This window comes from Rhododendron vialii, chromosome 10a, assembly GCF_030253575.1.
Source record: "Rhododendron vialii isolate Sample 1 chromosome 10a, ASM3025357v1".
Lineage (NCBI taxonomy): Eukaryota > Viridiplantae > Streptophyta > Magnoliopsida > Ericales > Ericaceae > Rhododendron > Rhododendron vialii.
This window is the reverse complement of record NC_080566.1, coordinates 37,930,260-37,952,363: the sequence shown is the minus strand read 5'-3', so window position 1 is coordinate 37,952,363 and position 22,104 is coordinate 37,930,260. Positions and strand designations below refer to the sequence as shown.

Here is a 22,104-nt window from a genome sequence, read left to right as displayed (position 1 = left end):
TGGATGCAACCCGTAAGAATCCAATGATGCAACAATTTGTTGAAGGATTATATATTCGAACAGTCGAGTTTCTACAGAGTACTACTTCATATAATATCTTGACTAAAATTCTTATGGTTAGCCAAGAAAGAAACAACTAAACTACTCTATTTAAGAGTGCTACCTAGGCTCATATACTAGATTTGGAGGTTATATTTAACCAATGTGGCACAAACTCCAACACTCTACCGCACGTGCGACCCATGACTCGCACGTAGAGAAGTAAACAAAGAATCCATAATACTTGGATCACAACAAACAATGGTGCACTGATGACAAAAACAAGTGGAAACAAATTCTCTGAAATCCTAGCTCTGATATTATGTTAAAACATCCAACTCCAAACCAATTGACAAGAAGTAGAGAGGCCGCCCATGCTCACATACTATGTTTAAAGGTTATCTTTAACCAACGTGGGACAAGTACTTCGATTACTTATTGCTACTTTGCTCATAGCAATCCCACCAGAGAACCATCACAGGCTCGTTTGAAAAATAAAGAGTAATCCGAACATTTTTACTGGCAAAAACAACCCTTTCACCATCTATTTGTAGGAAATGACATAGCTAGTAAAGATGCGAGAATAGTGTTTCTGAAGCAAAACCAAAAACCCAAAACAAAAAATACCTAAATAAAGAAAGGAAATACCCAAAAGGTACTACATTTAATTTGCAGAGGACAACTGAAATCCTCAAAGTGAAGATTCGAACATCGTAATCAACTTATTCATAGCAATTATAGGGTTGCAAATTCCCTCCAATTCCTGCAACTTATACTCAAACTCCTCCGTCTCCGCAAGCTCGTTCCCATCCAACCACTGAATTGCTTGCTCAAACGCAGCTTCAATCTTCTTCTTGTCAGCTGGAGGAATCTTCGCTCCATTCTCCTCATCCCTAATAACGTTCCTCATTGTATAAGCGTAATCCTCCAGCGCGTTCTTTGCCACCACTTTCTTCTTGTACTCCTTGTCTTCCGACTTGTACTTCTCAGCCTCATGCACCATTTTCTCAATCTCCTCTTTTGACAACCTGCCCTTATTGTATTAAGCAAGGGCATTAAAGTCAGAAGTTGGTTAGAATTGTAAACAATTGATTAGAAGGTGGTCTGTGATTAGTTAATTAGTGGGTGCTGAGATGATTAGTCAGTTACGGTGCTTAGTCAGCTAACAACTGAACTTTGTATTTCATATATAGCTTGTAATTGTATCGGCAAAAAGGGAATCAAGCAACAGAAAATAAAAACTCAAGATCCCCTTTTCTCTCTTCTCTCTCTCTCTTTCTATCTCTTCTTCTTGATTGATTCTGCAACATTTGGGTTTTTCTTTATGGTATCAAAGCCATACGACTAGCGTCTGTCAATCCCGTCGATTCTATATTCCATTCATCATGGCAACGTTATCAGCAACATCGGTTACGGCAACTGTAACCCTACCTCCATCGTTAGCATTCCTCGTCTCCAATTTCCACTCCCTTGTCAACATCAAGTTGGATGCTTCCAATTATCTGCTGTACGGCGAGTTCAAATCGAAAGTGTAATGGAAGCCAATGGTTTTTATGGTTATCTCGATGGCTCTATCGAACCACCGCCTACTCAAATCCGAGATACTCAAGGTGACTTGGTTTTAAATCCAGCTTATTCTCTCTGGAGATTGATTGATTCACAGCTTAAATCATGTTTAACTGCTTCTCTGTCTCAAGTCACATTACCATACGTTCTAGGGCTCCATTCTACTCATCAGATCTGGATTTCATTATCCAATCGCTATAATTTGTTGACTGAATCACACGTTCAAGAACTCAAAGATCAATTGTACAGTTTGTCCAAAATCCCATCGATTGACTCGTATATCGACAAAATAAAAGAATTGGCTCAAAAATTGGCTGCCGCTGGTAGTCCTCTTGCAGATGATGAACTTGTGTTTCGGACTTTACGTGGCCTACCTAAAGCTTTTAATGGTCTTAAAACTGCCGTTCGTGTTGTACGTACTAGAGGCCATAGTATTGGTTTTGATGAACTTGTTTCTATGTTGAAGAGTGAAGATGTTCAGCTAACTCAAGAATCTACATCTGATGTTGAGGTTCAAAATTCTTCTGTGTTAGTTGCTACTCATGGACATCAGAATTCCTTTCTACCAATCATAAGCCTGGTTCTTCACAGTTTACTCATCAATCTACAATGCCTTTTGGTACATCTTCTCCACATGTTCTTCAATCTCCACTGCCTTATGATCAATCTTCTTTGATTGGTACTTCATCTCAGTTTGTTCTCCCTTTACAACACAATGGTCAATCAAATTCTTTTGGTTATCCCTCTCAGTTGTTATCTCCACAGTTTGGTGTCTCTAATTCATATGGTTCTTCATTCCTGTCCCCACAGTTTGGCATATCCAATCCCTATGGTTCACAGCCTATATTACCACAGTTTATGTCTCATCAGTTTGGGCCACAACAGTTTGGTTCACAGCAATTTAGGGGATTTTCTAGAGGCAGAGGCAGAGGTCCTAGACTGCCTTGTGACATTTGTGGCCGCCAAAATCACTCAACCAACTACTGTTACTATAGACCTTCTCACATGCCTTTCATTCCTCAAATGCCATCTAATTTTCAATGGAGAGGGACAGGACCTTCTGTTCCTTGGGGTCAAAATGCAGGGATTCCAATGTTTCACCCATCTCAGAGTATGTCACAGGCCTCATCTTCTTCAACTCCTGTGCCCTTGTCTCAGACACCTGGCACTGCACAAGCTAACTTTGCTGCTATCCCAGAGGCTTTCTCTGCTCTGAATATGAATCCTTCTTCAAGTGTTTCACATGGTACTTCTCCGTACAACAGTACTTTCCCATCAGCATTTCCCATGGGTGCTTCTTCATCAATGCCTATGCCTACCAATTTTCAGGCATCTCTTACTACTCCACAGACCCAACCATGGTATTTTGACAGCGGTGCTACCAGTCATATTACCAACAATCTTCAGAATGTTATCAATCCCTAACCTGCTGCTGTCACTGATGGAGTTAGAGTTGGCAATGGATCAAATTTACAGGTCTCTCATACTGGCAGAGGTCTCTTACCAACTCCTTCAGGTCATTTATTTTTATCTCATGTTCTTCATACTCCACAGATTACACATAACTTGATTTCTGTCTATCAGTTTGCCAAAGATAATAATTGTCTCCTCATCTTTGATTCCTTTGGTCTGGTAATCCAAGATAAGACCTCTCACAAGATCTTGTACAAGGGTCCATGTCATCAGGGGTTGTACCCCATTCTGAACTCTACTGAGCATAAGTCTGCAGTTTCTTCTTCTGCTGCACTTGTAAGCACTTCTTCTTCCTCTGCTATGCTTTGGCATCAAAAGCTTGGCCATCCGAGTCAGCCTTTATTCCTGTCCTTAATAAAGCAGCATGGCTTACCTGTTCATAAGCCACAGTTAGTCAATTGTAAACACTGTAACATGGCTAAGAGCTATAAACTTCCTTTTCCCAATTCAGAAAATGTTACTACTGCTCCTTTCCAATTAATGCATATGGATGTTTGGGGGCCTTCCCCTATAACTTCTTATAGAGGTTTTAGATACTATTTGCTTGTTGTGGATGATTTCACAAGATATACATGGTTGTTTCCTCTTCATTATAAATCTGAGGTCAAACATGTTATTGATCAGTTTAAAGCTAACGTTCAAACACAATTCCACATTTCTATCCAAACTGTTCGGAGTGATAATGGGGGTGAATTTATTAATCACTTCCTTCTTCATCTGTTTTTGACTAATGAGGTGATTCATCAGACCTCATGTCCTCATACTCCTGAGCAAAATGGTCGTGCAGAAAGGAAGCATAGACATTTGATTGAAACTACTATTACTCTTCTTCTACAAGCTCAGTTACCAACCTCTTTTTGGCTTGAAGCTTTAACCACTGCTGTTTTTCTTATAAATAGAATGCCTCATACTAGTCTCAAATTTCAAATTCCTTATGTTCTTTTGTTTCATTCTAAACCTAATTACATGTTTCTCAAACCCTTTGGTTGTTGTTGCTATCCCTGGTTAAAACCATATGCCACACACAAATTGTCCCCCAAATCTACTCCTTGTGTTTTCTTAGGTTACTATCCTAATACAAAAGGATATAGATGTTATGATCCTTGTACAAATAAAGTGTACACTTCTAGACATGTCAAATTTGTTGAAACAGAATTTCCTTACTCTGAGTTGATTCATTTCCCAGGTTCATCTTCTGATTCTTCTTCTCAGTTTCATGTACCTTTAACCAATTTTGATGACATTTCTATTCCAGTTTCAGTTCCTGTGTCTACTATAATTCCTACTTCATCTACTTTACATCTACATCTTGATGCTACAAGTATTACTGAGGTACCATCTTCTGTGTCCACTCCTTAAGCAGTCATCTCTTCATCATTCTCCTGCTTGACCGATTCCTAGACCTAAAATAATGGGTTGCCCCAAGCGTAGGGTTGAGACCGATGTAGCATAATACTCGGTAAGACCGGAGTCGAATCCACTAAGGACGGTGAAGTGTGTGCTGTGGAACCTCGGGTTGTAGAATTAAAATTAGCTCTTAGGTAGCCACCCCTTGTTGTTTTGTTTGAGATTAACTAAAACTTAAGAAAATAACTTTTCTTTTCAAATAATTAAAAAGAGGTACAGTCGTAGGGTTCATAGCACTCGTAACCAGTCCAAATCAACCTGCTCCATTTGGTATTCTTAAAAACGTTCAATTTTGGATTGAAAAGATACCCCGCAAGATGCGAAACCTTAGGGTCGCCGTATACCCATGCGCAGTGAAGAATGGGTTTTGGACCCCTATTCTCCCGTTCACATGGGCTCCGACAATGCCCGGGTTCGTCCATGGGAAGTATTTTACCAATCTAAAATTATTCTCCTTACATTTTTTTATTTCAAAAGAGGAGCAGAACGCATCCGAACCAGCCACGGTGTGCTAATCACCCTGCGACCCTACCCAAACGACTACTCACTAATCATTATGCAATAAACAAAAGAAACCCTAAATTGAAACATGGTTCTATTACGCAAAAGAGAAAATAAACATAAGATTAATACCAAAATAACTCAAACAAATAACTATAATTAATAACAAAACGTAGTACGAATTACTGGAAGGTAAGTAATTGAACAAAACTTTAAGAACTTTAACGGAAAATAACTTTGAATGAAAGAACGTACGTCTAAAGCTGTAAAATAAAATCCGAACAAATAATCAAGCAATTATGAAACTCCATTGAAATAATAGTAAAAGAATAAACCCCGAAGCCTTCATCTTCTTCTGTTTCAGTTGTGAGCCGCCGAGATAGTGCCGAGCTCGTTCCCCGTTTCTGCGTTCCAGAAGTCTTTTTCTTCTTTTGACGGAAGCCCCATTCTTTTTTTTCGTGTAAAGTAAAAGTGATACCTAATCAAAACCGTTCCTCTCCTTTATAATCCTCGTGGGTGTAAATAATGACCCTCGTGGGCCGAGAGTTGACTTAGCCTTGTACTGCAATTGTTGAAATCTTGGGCCCCAACCTTAAGTCCATATTACAAATAATTATGAGGCCCGCCTTCTAAAGAAGCCTGTCCAATTAAGTCATAACCCGATTTCCAGTGCATTTCCTTCATTTATCTAGTAACTTGATCAATTTCCTCGGCCCAATTTTGCTTTGACACCAAGTAGATTTCAAATTTGCACTTTAGCTCTAAATATTATCCATCGGCATCGAGAGTCCTGAAACGCAATTAACAAATATCAAACCCCAAATAGCGTGCTAAACGGACATAACAAGCCTAAGTTATGAGGCATAAATAGGCAAATTTACACACCTATCATCTCCCTCTACTGTGTCAAATACATCTTCTGCACATCCTGATGAGGTATTTGTTCCTGTGCTACCTCACTCTTCTCCTTCTTCTACTATTCCTTTCATTTCAGCTCCTTCTTTTTCTCAACCTCCTGTTGTTCCTCATCATTCTATGACAACTAGATCTCAGAATGGAATTGTTAAACCTAAAAAGTTTTATGGCATGACTATAGTTGGTACTGAGCCCTCTTTACCAGAAATAGAGCCTACTCATTTTTCTGAAGCCACTAAACATCAGGTGTGGCAGCAAGCTATGAATACTGAGTATCAAGCTTTACTAAAGCAAGATACCTGGAGTCTTGTTCCTCCTCCCTCTGGTGCAAATGTCATAGGGTGTCAATGGATTTACAAAATAAAGCTGTGGGCAGCGTGCCCTTCGGAATTTTCGGATTCCGAGACGCGAGATGCCCGGGTCGAGGGAGCGCGAGCGGGGAAGCAAGCGCTCGCAAAAATACAGAGTCGCCACTCGGGTTTGAAGGTCCGACACCCAAGGAACCGTATTTCGAAGCACTTGCGCGCTGATTGATTTGAAAAAGTTAAGGAACCAGTCCGTCATAACCATATCTGGGTTCGGGAGCCAGGTTACGAGAGGGGAAGGGTTTTATGGCACCCCTCTCGCCCAATCCAGAGATCGGTCTCTACTTAGGCATTTGCGAAAAATGTTTGTTTGCGATTCTATTTGATTAATCAATTCTTTAGCCATTTAGGGCGGAGGAACAGTTTAAGGGGATTAAAACTGTAACATGTTTGCAGGATGTGATAGATAGCATGGATGAGCAGTTAGTATAGGATGAGAACAGACTGCTGTGGGAGCTTAAACAAACTGGGAGGCCCCTGTTTTGGAGTGACGTGCGTAGGAAGAAACCAGCATGCACTGAACGAGTCACTGCATGCTATTTACTCATGCGCGCACAACTCCAAGACACACGCGCGCCGGTGAGCTCAAACCCACAGCTCGTATTCTCAAACCATCTGGGCTCTGGAAGGACCAGTGCACACCCAGGACAAACCACGCAGTTTATAGGCAGCATAATATACAATTTAAAGGTTGTAAAGCCCTATAAATTAATAAAACACCCCATAAACAGTGTGGGGACAAAATAATGACCTAAAACTAAGCTACCCGTGCAAGGCCACTCACTGGTCAGAGGCATACTATCGCGCGATGGAGTCACTCTGGCGCGCGAGGATGCGCCTTGGCGCACTGTCGCGCGATGGAGCCAGTCTGGCGCGCGATGGTGCGCCCTGGCGAACTGTCGCGCGATGGAGCCAGTCCGGCGCGCGATGGTGCGCCCTGGCGCAGACCAGTGTTTGGTTTACACATTTCTGGGTTCTAGGACAGGTCCAGAATGATCCCAGGGGTACTCCAAAACAACAGATAAGCATATTGAACCACCGCTAACAATTTCTAACAAAGGAAAGCAGTAAACTGGTTTTTAACATGCTTAACAGTGATCTATATACAAAATAAAGCATGAAACAGTAGGACACCAATCCCCACGCGGTCCATCGCATGCAGCACCGAAGTGTCGCGCGCGAGAGTGGGACCATCGCGCGTTGGTTCCTACCTCGACGGTTTTTGAAACCTTGCTAGCTTTAGGACCAGGACTGGCATTGATTACCAACCTTGGCCCTGCCAGCCCCCCTCAGGGATCAGAACAGAAAATAGAACAAAGGTAAGCTATACCTTTGGTTTTTGAGTTTGAAAGGTGTTGAGCTTTGATGTTTGAAGGCTTGATTGAGGAGTTTGAGTGGTAGAAGCAAAGAACAAGCTTTGTTCTTGGATGGTTGAAGTGTGAAAATGGAGGGTTGTGAGTTTGGAAGAGAAGCACTAGAGCTTGTGCTTAGCCTTTCAATTTTTGGAACCCAAGGTGTATGGATCTTCTAGCCCTTCATGTATCAATTTTTTTGAACCCTTTTAATGGAAGAAGAATGGGGGTATTTATAGAGAATGATGGAGGTGAATCTGGTTGGTGTAATGAGAGGAGCTCAACCAGTCCACGAGGCTGGTTGAGGTTTGCTTGGTGGCTAAGCATCCCAGCTGATAAAGGTGATGGGGACAGCTTTGACCATCGCGCGATGGAGTCAGTCTGTCGCGCGATGGTGCGCCCTGGCGCACTGTCGTGCGATGGAGTGAGTCAGGCGCGCGATGGTGCGCCCTGGCGCGGGATGGTTGCGCCCTGGCTCGCATCAGTAGGGTTTTTGGTTTTTTGAAGTGGCTTGGGCTAGGTTAGGTTCAAGGGTTTTGCAAACACTTAAAAGCTCAAACACTCAACATTCCCGGGGTGTTCTTGAACCGCTTCATCATCGGGGAATCAAATACCGTAAGTAAACTAATCTGGAAGCCCAGATTGGGATGTCTACAAAAGCATAAACTCTGATGGTAGTGTGGCAAGATACAAGGCACGACTAGTTGCTAAAGGAAACCAACAAGCTGTAGGCATAGATTTTACAGAAACATTTAGTCCAGTTATCAAACAACCCACAATCAGAATTGTTCTTAGTCTCGCAGTTCATTATGCATGGCCTATTCAACAATTAGATGTTACAAATGCTTTTCTGCATGGAGTAATTGATGAGGCGGTTTATATGAGGCAACCTCTGGGCTATAAGGATCCAAATCATCCAGATTTTGTATGCAAATTGAATAAAGCTTTGTATGGTTTGAGACAAGCACCTCGAGCATGGTTTTCTATGTTTTCTGGTTTTCTGATTCAGCAAGGGTTTCTTCATAGTAAAGCTGATGCTTCTCTGTTTACTAAGAAAACAGATAAAGGTGTTACATTGGTTCTTGTGTATGTCGCTGATATTTTGGTCACAGGAAGTGACAAAGAGTATGTAACGGCCCTGAATTTTGGTCAATAAAAATTTCGTTAAATATTTGAATTTTTCTTTTTATTACTTAGATTGCTTTTAATATTTCCTTTTAAATTTCCATAACTTGTCGTAATTACACTTTAGCCCTTCAAAGATCGTTTCTTGACTCTGAAGCCGTACTTAGCAAGTCTAGTTAGCTTCTAACCGGCTTGTTGGAGAAACCAAACTAGGAAATCACCTAGTTACTTATCTCTAACCATAGATGGACCGTTTTACCCTTCTTAAAACCTTTTGAACCTTTTCAAACCCTAGACTAGAAATTGTTTAATTATTTTCTTTTATTGTTTTGGTTTTATTCTTTATCCTTTGGACGATAAATGTTAGGGGAACTATTATCCATTGGATAATAGAAACCCAATTCTTTATATTAAAAGGATTTTTGAAAGATTTGAACAAAGTACTATGATCTTTTAGAAATAGACTTTTATAATTACTTCAAAAGTACTTTTTGAATATTTTACTATAAAAGGTACCCTAGTAACTATTGTCCATTGGACAATGATTGTTAGGGTAATCTTTACCCATTGGACCAAAGCCTTTCCATTATTATATTTGGTTAAGTACATATATATATATATATGTATATATATATATATGTATATATATATGTATTTTCAAAGGACATGTAGTCTTTTTAAGACTTAAATTATGATTTAAAGTACTCGTACCTTATTATCCCTTGGTTATTAATCGCTAGGAGATTTATTATCCATTGGGTAATAGGTCCATCTTCCAACTAAGTACTTGACTTATTAAACTAATATTTTGTTAAGATTCCCGGAAGTACAAAAGTACATTATTATATTAATTAAAGTACTAGTACCTTTTTAATTGTTTATTGGGTTAATCTTGACCTTAAGTCATTTTGGATTTCAAAGTACCAAAGTACCCTTTAATTTATTTTGTGTTCTTACATTGTAGTACATACATATATACATGTATATAGCTAGTACTTGAGAGACAGAGAGAGAGGAGAGAGAAGCCGAGAGAGAGGAGAGGAGAGAGAGGCCGAGAGAGAGAGGAGAGAGGCCGGGAGAGAGAGGGAGAAAGAGAGAGAGAGAGAGAGAAAGGAAGGAAGGAGGAAGAAGAAGAAGGATTGGACTTGCACCTTGATATCTTTCATCCTTTCAAACTTTGAAGATGAATATCTTCCAAAATCTATCACCTTTGTACATCTTTCAATTGTTTAAACAAGAATCTTGTACCATTGTCTCCAAATCTTCCAACAAATCTCCAAAATCCAATCCTTGGTACAAATCTTAGCCATGCAAGCCTACTATTTAGCCATTGATCTTCCAACCAAGCCTTAACTTCACCCATCAACCTTTCAATCACCATGACATGTGAAAGAAAGGTGAGACTTAGAGAGAGAGAGAGAGAGAGAGAGAGAGGGGCCAGCCAAGGAGAGAGGGAGGGAGAGTTTGCCTATAAATAGAAGCTCACTCCAAGCTTTGAACTCACACCTTCAACCATTGCTCCAACTTCTCTCTAGAAATTTCAAGAGTTCTTGCTTCCAAAAGTTCTTGTTTTCTTATGTTCTTGAGTGTTCTTGAAAGAAACTACCAAACCACTTCCAAAACCACTTCTAGATCTTTAAAGTAGCATAGTTAAAGTTAGCTAGTTGTTTCTAGGAAGAGAAAAGATCATCTCTCTTCCTTTCGAAGCAATCCGGCGCTGTTACGCCGCCGAATCACAAAACCGACGACCGATTCTCCGTAGCCGACTACCGCCAAGAAGTAAGGTAGGAATCCTAGTCTACCGATTTTATGTATTGTATAAAATCGTATGTTGGAGAATAGAACGTCATTTAGAAGTAACTTTGATCATCCTTTCTTGAGTATATAAGGTTATCTGTTGACTGTCAGTATATAAGGTTATCTGTTGACTGTTAGTAACATAAGGTTATCTGTTGTCTGTCAGTATATAAGGTCATCTGTTGACTGTTAAGATTATCTGTCATGAGTATATAAGGTTATCTGTCACCTATAATGTTAGAATTGCATGAAGTACTTGAAAGGTGTTTTCTTGAAATAATGAAAAGGATGGGGAGTATGTTGAACTCGTCAACTTATGATTTGAGCATGCTAGATAATATAAATTTGGATGATCTTGTTAGTTTCAAGATTACAATGGATGTTGTATGATTGTTTATGTGGAAAGTCCTACAGCGGAGTCTTGCATGAAAACGAGACACTAAAATCGAGAAAGGTAGAAACATGACACCTAGGGTGTGGTTTATGAAAAGACGTATTTTGAAAAGGGTGAATTGTTTTGGAAACCGCAATGTGGCCGGACGTGGTAGCCCATTGTGTGGTGTGTGTTTTGTGTGTGTTCCAATGGGAATCCGGGAAAAACGAAACCATTGTGAGGTTGTGTGTGTTCCAATGGAAATCCGGGAAAAGCGGAACCATTGTGAGGTTGTGTGTGTTCCAATGGGATTCCGGATCAACGGAACCATTGTGAGGTTGTGTGCGTTCCCATAGGAACCCGGACCGGCGGAACCATGGTGAGGTATGGTTTGGTTATCCGCGGAGAGGAGCCAATGCAATTGTGTGCCAGTGGAAACACAGCGCGGCGGAACCATTGTGAGGATACTCGGGAACCCGGCGGGGCGGAACCGAGGTTGGGTGTGTGGCTTGGTTATCCGCGGTACGGAGCCAATGCAATTGTGTGTGTTAAACAAATGATTTTGAAAATATCGATTTGTATATGAAAATGTTGACACGGTCTACAATGAGTCGCGTAGGAGAAACACAAAAATTTTGGACACCAACGATAGTTGATTAACGAATGTGGATGTGTGATTGTTAGTGTTATTATAAATGATTTACTGTTGTAAGGTTGGTGGGTAAGGATTTCCTATTGAGCGTTGTAGCTCACGGTGTTGCCTTTTGGTGACCCTGACATATTATATTGGTGGTGACACCGGTATAATGTGTCAGACCTCATAGATGAACAGGGTGAGATGTACACCTTGGAGGCCTTCGGAGCCGAGGAGCTAGCCAGGATGGAGGAGGAAGCGGAGCAGTAGATAAAAACCCTAGTTCCCTCCGTTATTTGAATAAAAGTACTTTTGTAAGGTTTATGGTAATAATGAGCCAGACTCACTTCGTTTTTATAATAAAATGTCTTATTTAACGTACCCAAAATTCGGGGCGTTACAGAGTATATCTCAGAATTGATCCAAGCTTTGAGTTTGAAGTTTGTCATGAAAGATCTTGGTTCTTTAAGCTATTTTCTTGGTATTGAAGTTCTTAATCATAGCTCTAGCATTATTTTGTCCCAAACAAAATATGCAACAGACCTTCTTAGTAAAGCTGGGATGAAGGACTGCAAATCTAGTTCATCTCCATCCTCATCTAAACCTGCAGTTTTTGATCCAGAACCTGAGTTTCTTGACCCTCACTGGTTTAGAATGGTTGTGGGATCACTTCAATACTTAACTCTCACCAAACCAGAGATCTCATTTGCAGTAAATCTTGCTTGCCAGCACATGCACAAGCCTCACTATAGTCATTTTGTGGCAGTGAAACGTATTCTACGGTATATTAAAGGCAGTCTTCATGAAGGTCTTCATTTTGTTCCTAGTCCATTGCAATTAACAGCTTTTTCAGATGCTGATTGGGCAGGGGATCATTTGGACAGAAGATCTACCTCAGGTTATTGTTTGTATCTTGGTTCTAATCTTGTGTCTTGGTGTGCTAAGAAACAAAACATACGGTTGTTAGGTCATCTACTGAAGCAGAGTACAGAGCTCTTGCAAAGTCTGCTGCAGATATTTCTTGGGTTCAACAACTTCTAGTTGAGTTGTATGTTCCCTTGTCTTTGCCTCATGTTGTTTGGTGTGACAATATCTCTGCAATTTCTTTGGCATCAAATCCCATCTTTCATGCTCGCACGAAGCATGTTGAGGTCGACTATCACTTCATCAGAGAAAAAGTTCTTTCCAAACAGATTCTGGTTCAACATGTTGGGACTCTTGACCAAGTTGCAGATATATTCACCAAATCCTTGTCTGTGGCTCGGTTTCTTTTTCTTAAGGCCAAACTCAAGGTGTTTCCCACACCCATGAGTTTGCAAGGGGCTATTAAGCAAGGGCATTAAAGTCAGAAGTTGGTTAGAATTGTAAACAATTGATTAGAAGGTGGTCTGTGATTAGTTAATGGGTGCTGAGAAGATTAGTCAATTACGGTGCTTAGTCAGCTAACAACTGAACTTTGTATTTCATATCTAGCTTGTAATTGTATCGGCAAAAAGGGAATCAAGCAACAGAAAATAAAAACTCAAGATCCCCTTTTCTCTCTTCGTGATCGTGATCTTCTTCTTACGTCCGGTAGTTTCGTCCTCTGCAGACACATTAAGAATACCGTCCACATCGATATCAAAACAAACCTTGAGCTTACTGACACCCCTAGGAGCAGGAGGAATTCCAGTGAACTCGAATTTGCCCAATAAGTTGTTGTCTCTGGTTTGAGTTCTTTCCCCCTCATAGACTTTAATCAAAGCAGAGGTTTGGTTATCAGTGCAAGTAGTGACAACCCTCTCTTCCTTCGTCGGAATGCTGGTGTTTCTCGGAATCGATACCGTCATAACCTCACCTTGAGTTTCATAACCAAGGGAAAGCGGAGTGACATCCAACAACAAAACTAAATCCTGAACTTTCTCATTCCGCTCACCACTCAAAATAGCGGCTTGAATCGCAGCACCATAAGCTACAGCCTCATCAGCGTTAATGTTTTTGAATAGCTCCTTCCCATCGAAGAAATCCTGCAACAATTGCCCGACCTTGGGAATCCTAGTGGACCCACCAACAAGAACAACGTTGTCGACATTGCTCTTGCCCATTTTTGCATCCCTCAAACAACCTTCCACTGGCTCCATACACTTCCTGAACAAATCAATGTTGAGCTCCTCGAACCTGGCCCGAGTAATCGTCGAGGAAAAATCAATCCCCTCATATAATGCATCGATCTCGATTGTAGTTTCAGGTGTCGAGGAAAGAGCCCTCTTAGCTCTTTCACAAGAAGTCCTCAACCTCCTTAAAGCTCTTGGGTTCCCACTAATATCCTTCTTCAGCTTTCTCCTGAATTCCTGAACGAAATGGTTCACCATTCTGTTATTGAAGTCCTCACCCCCCAAATGGGTATCTCCGCCAGTAGCTTTAACCTCGAATTTACCTTCTTCGATGATTAATAGAGAGACATCAAATGTTCCGCCCCCAAGGTCAAAGATAAGCACATTTTTCTTACCGTTGCTACTAGCTTTGTTGTCGAGACCATAAGCGATGGCAGCTGCAGTGGGCTCGTTGATTATCCGCATGACGTTGAGACCGGCGATGACTCCGGCGTCTTTGGTGGCTTGTCGCTGAGAATCATTGAAGTAGGCGGGAACGGTGATGACGGCATTATTGACTGTGGTGCCGAGGTAATCCTCGGCGATTTCTTTCATTTTTCCGAGGACCATTGAGGAGATTTCTTCGGCGGAGAATTGTTTCTCTTCATACTTGTATGTTACTCCTATAATGGGTTTGTCGTCTTGATCGGGTGTGACCTTGAATGGCCATAGTTTTATGTCGCTCTCAACAGTGACGTCACTGTATCTTCTTCCGATTAGACGCTTAGCATCTGGAAAAAACAAAATTTCAACAACTAATGAGATACTAGAGATATATGTTAAAGATCTAACAGGGTATAACAACGTAGAAAATGGATACAAAACATGAAATTATGCCGCTAGTTTAGATACTGTTTCAGAAAGGGAATCACATTCCCTACCGGCTACAGAGCTACGCAATGCAAAAAAGGTGCGATTTTTGAACCTCTAAAATTTACTTCAGATTAGAGGCTCCTAATTATAATAGGTCAAAATTAGATCTGCGCTTAGGTTGAATAGGAGGATATTCTTGTATTTACCGACAAAATCTTTAATCGTTGTACAGAGAAATTGGGGCTGTGGAGATATTGATGGGTTCAAATAGAACACTTGTCAAAAATAGCACCGAAGTTGAAAAAAAAAATCATACTACAAGAGAAGACGATGAAATAATATTTCTTTCAAACTTTTTCGCGTTTAGTGAATTTTTTTTTGCTTTTGATTTTAATTTTTTACATTTTAACTCTCTTCAATGATTAATTTAAAAATTTAATGTGAATTTAACCAAAATTTAAAAAAGACGTACAGAAATTTTGGCCAAATAATTTATTCGTATAGTGGGAGTTAAAGAATATCATCATTTATTTGGAGGGGGCCTCAATACTTCTACATGTATGGTTAAGATGTAGAAAGCACGTGAAAAAATTAAAAAAATAATAGCACCGTAAGATAGAAGGCATAAAGCGTGCAAGAGAGAATAACAAAAGAATATGCATGTAATTGGATAAAAGTAGCTTGAATTTTTAGAGCTTAGAACATACCGAAAACAGTGTTGATAGGGTTGGCGGCGACTTGGTTCTTCGCAGCATCGCCAATCAAACGCTGCTTATCGGTGAACGCAACATAAGATGGCGTCGTTCGGTTTCCTTGATCATTTGCTATAATCTCAACACGATCGTGTTGCCAAACCCCCACGCAAGAGTAAGTCGTTCCAAGATCGATCCCGATTGCCGGCCCTTCTCCTTTTCCAGCCATTTTTTCCTCAATAACCACACAAAATTACAGAAAATAGAATGCTAGGGAGTGAAAATAGTTACACTTGAGCTTTATCTGTAGAATGGGACACAAGAGTACGAGTGTCGATCAGCATTTTTCATCAACGGAATTAGAGTTGTACTTTATTCCAAAACCATAGGGAGACGAATTGGTCATTAGCAAAACTCAGGGAGGTCATATGCCAAATGGCCAAATCATAGGGAGGACCGGGGAGTAATCCATACTTTGCCCTTTTAAGAATGCATCAATCATTCATCTTTTGGTTGGGCCAATATACTTATTTTCATGTATGAGCCTTCATGACTTCTATTCGATAAAAACTGCAAGGAGTTAAAATAATAGCATCGATAAAGTTCTGAAAATACAACTAATCCCTATTATATGCTTCATTGAGGATAAGAAAATTAATACAAAGCAGACAAAATAATTGAAAGAAAGCCTACACACACAATCCCTATATGCAAGTTTTTATAATCCAGTAATTTTCTTTAAAACAAAGGGCTAATTCATGTGCTTTCTTATAGTTATACTCAAATTCGCTATAAAATGAACAAAGCAACGGTCGGTGACACACAAATCGGCCCTCCATGATACATGAACAGTTACTCCATGAAAAATTTGTAAGTTGCTTCTAAAGCCTCTCATTCGCAGTTTTCACACAATGTTCGATGATAAATTGTAATTTTCTAAGATTGCAAATACCCAGATGAAGTTTTAGTAACTCAGTGGATTATGCACACCCCTGACCCATTAATTCACTACCATGTGGCCGCCGAGCCACCTCGACCGGAATCTAATTCGACATTTTATTGACCAATGTGAAGGTATTTTTATTTTAGGGTAAAACTCAAAATGAAAAGAATCCAATCAAAATAGAACCTTAATTCCACAAAAAAGCAGGGTACATCATATGGAAAACAGGGTTGTACTGGTAAATTAAGGACTGAAAGAGTTGAGTCCACCCACTTCCATGATAAATACCACTAAACTGGACTGTTAACTATTCAAAATAGGACGACAAGAAATTCTCCAACTACTGTATTTAACAGATGGTTCAAATGTTGCTATAATTTGATATCGTCTTCCACATGGTGCACTAAGTAAAAAAAAACTGTATCCTTTACTTTAAAGGCCACCCAAACAAAAACACTTCTCCAAAGTTTGGGTTCCTCTCTACAGGGGCGGCAGAGAGAGAGAGAGAGAGAGAGAGAGAGAGAGAGAGTGTGTGTTTTGATAGTCACTCTCAATTATTTGGGAACAGAAAGTTTGTGCTCCTCTAATGCATTGCAGTACAGAAACATAAACCACATTTTAACATAACCCCTAAGTTTGAAATGAACCCAGCCATAAAAACCCCTAAACTCAGATTTTGCTGATAACGGCAGCGATCGGCGGTGGATGGCGATAGGAAGCAACGGTGGTTGCCGATCAAAATAAAAAAGCAACGGTGGTTAAGAGAGAGAGAGAGAGAGAGAGAGAGAGAGAGAGAGAGAGAGAGGTAACACGATTAGAATGTTGCAAGTAAACTTGTAAAGAGCATTAGAGGGAGATATGGAAGTATGGGACTTACCTTGGAGAAGAAGAAGCGGTGGTGATCGGAGAGACACAGAGAGAGAGAGTGAGTATAGAGTGGAAAGTTTTACCTAAACAGACTACAGAGGATACATTTATGTGGGAGGGGCTCGTGGGCTGAGAGATGTACTACTACAATGGGTGGTTTTGCTTAAGGAGTAAGCAAAAAGGACTTTTTTTTATTATTCAATTTTTTTATATTTATTAAATTTTGCGTTTTGTGATTTATTAATTTGTCTCATTGAAAGAAATCGAAAAAATAGAAAAAATTGATCCAAACATAATATTTTTTAAAAGACAAAAATGAAGTCTTTTTATCTATATTTGAAAATTTATGAATTTTAATCATAATTTTTTACTTTTTCGAATCTTCGCATTAAAACGAATCAATAAGTCACCGGAGTTAAAACAAATAAATATCAAAAAATTTAAAAAAAGATTAAAAAAAAGTTACTTAGGACTAAAATTGTGAAGTTATATGACACAAAAGTATAAAAATGGGTCTCAATCAATTACAAATTGTGTGTGGTAATTTAAGTTTGGGTCCCTCTACTTTTCTCTCTCCTATTCACTTCTGGCACCACACACCCTTTCTCTCATAGCATTAGCAATGTAATAATCAAAATCAAAAAATTATTAAAGTTAGCAATGTGTGCTTAAAAAAGTGCTCATATTGTAATAATCAAAGTTAACAATCTCCTAACCAATAATCAAATTTGGGCATTTGAATAATTAAAAGTAACAATGTGGAACTTCACATTGTTAACTTTAGCAACCCTCTAAATGAATAATCAAAAACTGACGTGACAAATTTTAATTATTCACTTTTAATTATTACATTGCGGATGCTCTCACCTCTCTCCTTTACTTTTCTCACAACATTTATCTTTACTTTTTCTCTCTCTTTTGTCAATTGGTCTCCCTCAATCTTTCTCCTTTCTCTCTCTTCTCTCCCTCTCTCTGGTTGCAATTTGATTTTTTTACTTTATATTCTCTCCTGATGACAATTGTTGATTTTTAGAGAGTGTCAAATTTTATTTTTTTTGGGTCAAACAGAAATAGAGAGTGTCAATTTAAAGAGTAGTATCTGGATGTCAATATAAACCCAATTGCTGGTGAATAGAAGACATATCTGCCTATTATAAATATAAGATATATCCGCCTATTATGTGCTCATGCTTCTAATATTTTGGGGAGTGGGTGGGTGGGTAGTTTTTTCAGGATGGGGTCGAAGTTGAGTTTTAATGATATTACTATTTCACCTTAAGGTTAATCAGGTTATAGTAAAATTGAATATAAAATTTGAATTTTGGTTATGGACAAAATGGAAATCATTTTTGTGACATGGTTTAAAAAAAAGGTGACACCAAAAACTCCTCTCTTTGTATATTAGAAGAATAGATTATTGCTGACCACCACCTAGCCGAACAATTCAGTTTGTACAGCAGTAGTATATATTACATCTGGGTTCTCTCTTTTGAGAAGTTTTTCAGTGCCTGGTGGGCACGGCCATGTGGAGCCGAGCACCACCTCGGCCGTTCAACGTATTTTGGATGACCCAGATTTGTTTGGGTAATTTTTAATATAAAATTATCAAAGCACCCCCTCAAGCCCAAACAGATCTAAACCGTTCAAAATACATTTGAACGGCCGAAATGCGTGCTCAGCACCATGTGACCCGTGCCCACCCGGCACTGAAAAATTTCTCCTCTCTTTTTCCTTCTTTTGTGGACTTGGAAAGCATGAATGAAGTGCAACTAAGATCGCATCATCGTTGTTTAGCAAGAAAGAAAAGCTTTTTTATTTCTGGGGAATAATGATTAAATCACCAGTTAGGACATGATAGTTTCTAGATAGCCATCGATGCCTACAGGTTACAACACCTGTTTGTTTTACCATACCAAATAAAAAATTGAATTACCAATCCCGCAAGAATCGAATCGCAAGATGCGTCAATTGACAGAAGAATTATGTATCCGTTTCTCTAACGGATCCGTTCTAATATAGAGAGTTCAGTCCGCCCACTTCCATGATAATGGACTGGGGGAAGATGCTGTGCAGCTTCGTGCTGCACAGCGTATTGCGCATCCTTCGGGGAGCCTTGCCGGCATCGGTCTGGCGATCGAAGACATTCACCGCGTAGAGCTCGTCGAGTTCAGTTCATGCGCCGAAAATCAGCTCGATCAAATATCGATAAGTGTCTCATCTGAACACATATAACTTGAAAAAAATGGATTCAGTGGTTTTGATCCAGTGTTTTGTATCCATTAGGATTTATTTTTTTCAAGTTATATATATTCCGATGAGGCACTTAACAATATTTGATCAAGCTGATTTTTGGCGTACACGTAGAACTCGATGAGCTCTACGCGGTGAACGTCTTCGATCGCCGAACCAATGCCGGCAAGGCTCGCCAACGGGTGCGCAGCACGCTGTGCAGCACGAAGCTGCACAACAGCTTCCCCCAGTCCCATGATAATACAACACTAAACTGGACTGTTAACTATTCAAAATAGGACGACAAGAAATTCTCCAACTACTGTATTTAACAGATGGTTCAAATGTTGCTATAGTTTGATATCGTCTTCCACATGGGGCACTAAGTAAAAAAAAAAAACTGTGTCCTTTACTTTAAAGGCCACCCAAACAAAAACACTTCTTCCTTTCTATTGGGGCGGCAGAGAGAGAGAGAGAGTTTTGATAGTCACTCTCAATTATTTGAGAACAAATAAGTTTGTGCTCTAATGCATTGCAGTACAGAAACATAAACCACATACTAATATAACCCCTAAGTTTGAAATGAACCCAGCCATAAAAACCCCTAAACTGAGATTTCAAGCTCCATTTAATAACAGTGATAGATTGATGAGATTCGTAAGTAAATGAGATTAGGATTGAAATTAGTAATGAGAAAGAATTGATAATGAGATAGATTGGTAATGAATATGTTTGTTTGAAATAAGATTAGATGATGAAATTATTAATATTGTGTTTGTTTTGCATGGGATAAGATTAAATTGATAGTACGAATTTCCATTTTTGCCCTTGTGCCATCCCCCCCCCCCCAATCCTAGTCCTCCATCCGGTCCAATCACACGCCTAAATCTTACCACCAAATTTACATCTCCTCTTCGGTCCATAGCAGACTCACTCACACACACACTCTCTCTCTCTCTCTCTCTCTCTCTCTCTCTCTCTCTCAACCCTTAAATCTCCATCTCCTCCAACCTCCATAGCCGACTATCTCTCTCTCTCTCAACCCATAAATCCCCATCTCCTCTTCAGTCCTAATTGGAAAAACAAAACCCAGTTCACAAACCCTTTTTTTTATTGGCAAAATCCAAAACCCAGTTCACAAATCCAGAGATGGAGATGATTTCAGTCCAAAACCCAACAAGTGCAGTGGTGTGATTTCAGACAAGACACAGTTTTGCCAAGTCCAGTGGTGCAATTTCAAAGAAATTTACTCCAACTCCGGCGACGGGAATGGCTCTGGCGAGGGGGAGCTCAGATTAGCAGCGGTGAAATGCAGGTATTTTGGTCATTAGTTGGTTTAAGCAAGGATAGGATGGTAATTTCGTATGGCTTGAGACTGGACTATGAATACCAAGCGTGAGTGGGTATTGGGAATTCTCCTAATATCCACCTTGCAGTTCTAAAGACTAATAATCACAACCTATTTTGGATTACCAAACACAGTATTAAATAATCCCTTGAGATTGGTAATATAATCCCAACCCCTGGAGGTTTATCAAATGGGCCCTCAGTGATAACGACAGCGATCGGCGGTGGATGGCGAATTGGCGACAGGAAGCAACGGTGGTTGCCGATAAAAAAAGAAGAAAAAGAAGCAACTGTGGTTAAGAGAGAGAGAGAGAGAGAAAAGGTAACACGATTAGAAAGTCGCAAGTAATCTTGTAAAGAGCATTAGAGGGAGATATGGAAGTATGGGACTTAAGGCTCCGCACCTGAAAGAAAAATCAGTACTTATTTTTTAAGAAGATAATTTCAAGTTCAAAAATTATGTATTTACGTAAATAATTTTTCTATCAATATGAATTTTATTTGATAAATCTCATTAAGATCTTTAATACGGTGCAAAAAAAATTGAAAAGTTATTTTTCATTTATATTATTTTTGAGTTTAAAAATGTGAAATAAGTACTAACTCCCTCCGTCCTCTTTTTAAAGTCCAATATTTCATTTTGGATTATCCCTTAATAAGTGTCCAATTTATAAAATTAGTGGGAAAAATTGATACATTTTTTATTTTGTCCCTAAAAGTATATTCTATTTTGAAAAGTAAGTGAGTAAAAGTGTAATGATGATGTCTCTATAAAGGGTAAGTAGGAAAAATAGAGGAAAAAATTGATATGAAAGATATAATGATGATATTTTTTAATAAATTAGAGTTACAAAGTGAAACACTTAAAAAGTGACAGAATATTTTTTAAGAAGGTATTCTGAAATACGCCTAACTTGAGAAGAAGAAGCTGTTGTGATTGGAGAAAGATCAAGAGAGAGAGAGACAGAGAGAGTAAAGAGTGGGAAAGTTTTTAGTACAGAGGATACATTTACGAGGGAGGGACCCGGGGCCCGAGAGAAGTAGTACTACAATGGGTGGTTTTGCTTAATGACTAAGTAAAAACCCAGCTCAGCAGCGACAGCGGTGGCATCAGTCATTGGCTCCGATTTTTTAGCCTCTGGCAGAAACGAGTTCAAGTTAGTGTGGCGGATCTATCTCGAGAGTTGTTCTACTCATATCTATCCTCTGCACTTGGCCACTCTACCCACCCTTACGAGTGTGATTGATGGGTTCAGCTCCAGTGTTTCGGTTCCAGACGGCTTTTTGTTTTTTGTTAACAATTTTGGTTTTTTTTTTTTTGCATTTTTATATTTTTGGACGGGTAGCATCCTTTTATACTTTGCTTTCTTATATTGTATATGATATGTTTATGTTCCTAAAAAAAAGGACTTATTTTTTTATTCAATTTTTTTTTAAATTTGTAACTTTTGCATCATACTTTTGCGGCTTATTAATTCGTTTCCTTGAGAGAAATTGAAAAAGTAAAAAAAATTAATTGAAACATAATTTTTTT

The 22,104-nt window shown here is 39.4% G+C and overlaps 1 protein-coding gene across 1 annotated transcript; it reads right to left on the bottom strand.

Moving 5' to 3' along the window:
* Positions 1-525: 525 nt before the first annotated feature.
* Positions 526-17,103, bottom strand: LOC131302509 (heat shock cognate 70 kDa protein 2-like). The gene is made up of 4 exons (XM_058329179.1): positions 17,005-17,103; positions 15,200-15,488; positions 13,091-14,410; positions 526-1,080 (listed from the first exon to the last, which is right to left on the bottom strand). Exons 2-4 carry the CDS (start codon positions 15,411-15,413, stop codon positions 731-733), a joined length of 1,884 nt encoding a protein of 627 aa, XP_058185162.1. The 5' UTR covers positions 15,414-15,488; positions 17,005-17,103; the 3' UTR covers positions 526-730.
* Positions 17,104-22,104: the final 5,001 nt, after the last annotated feature.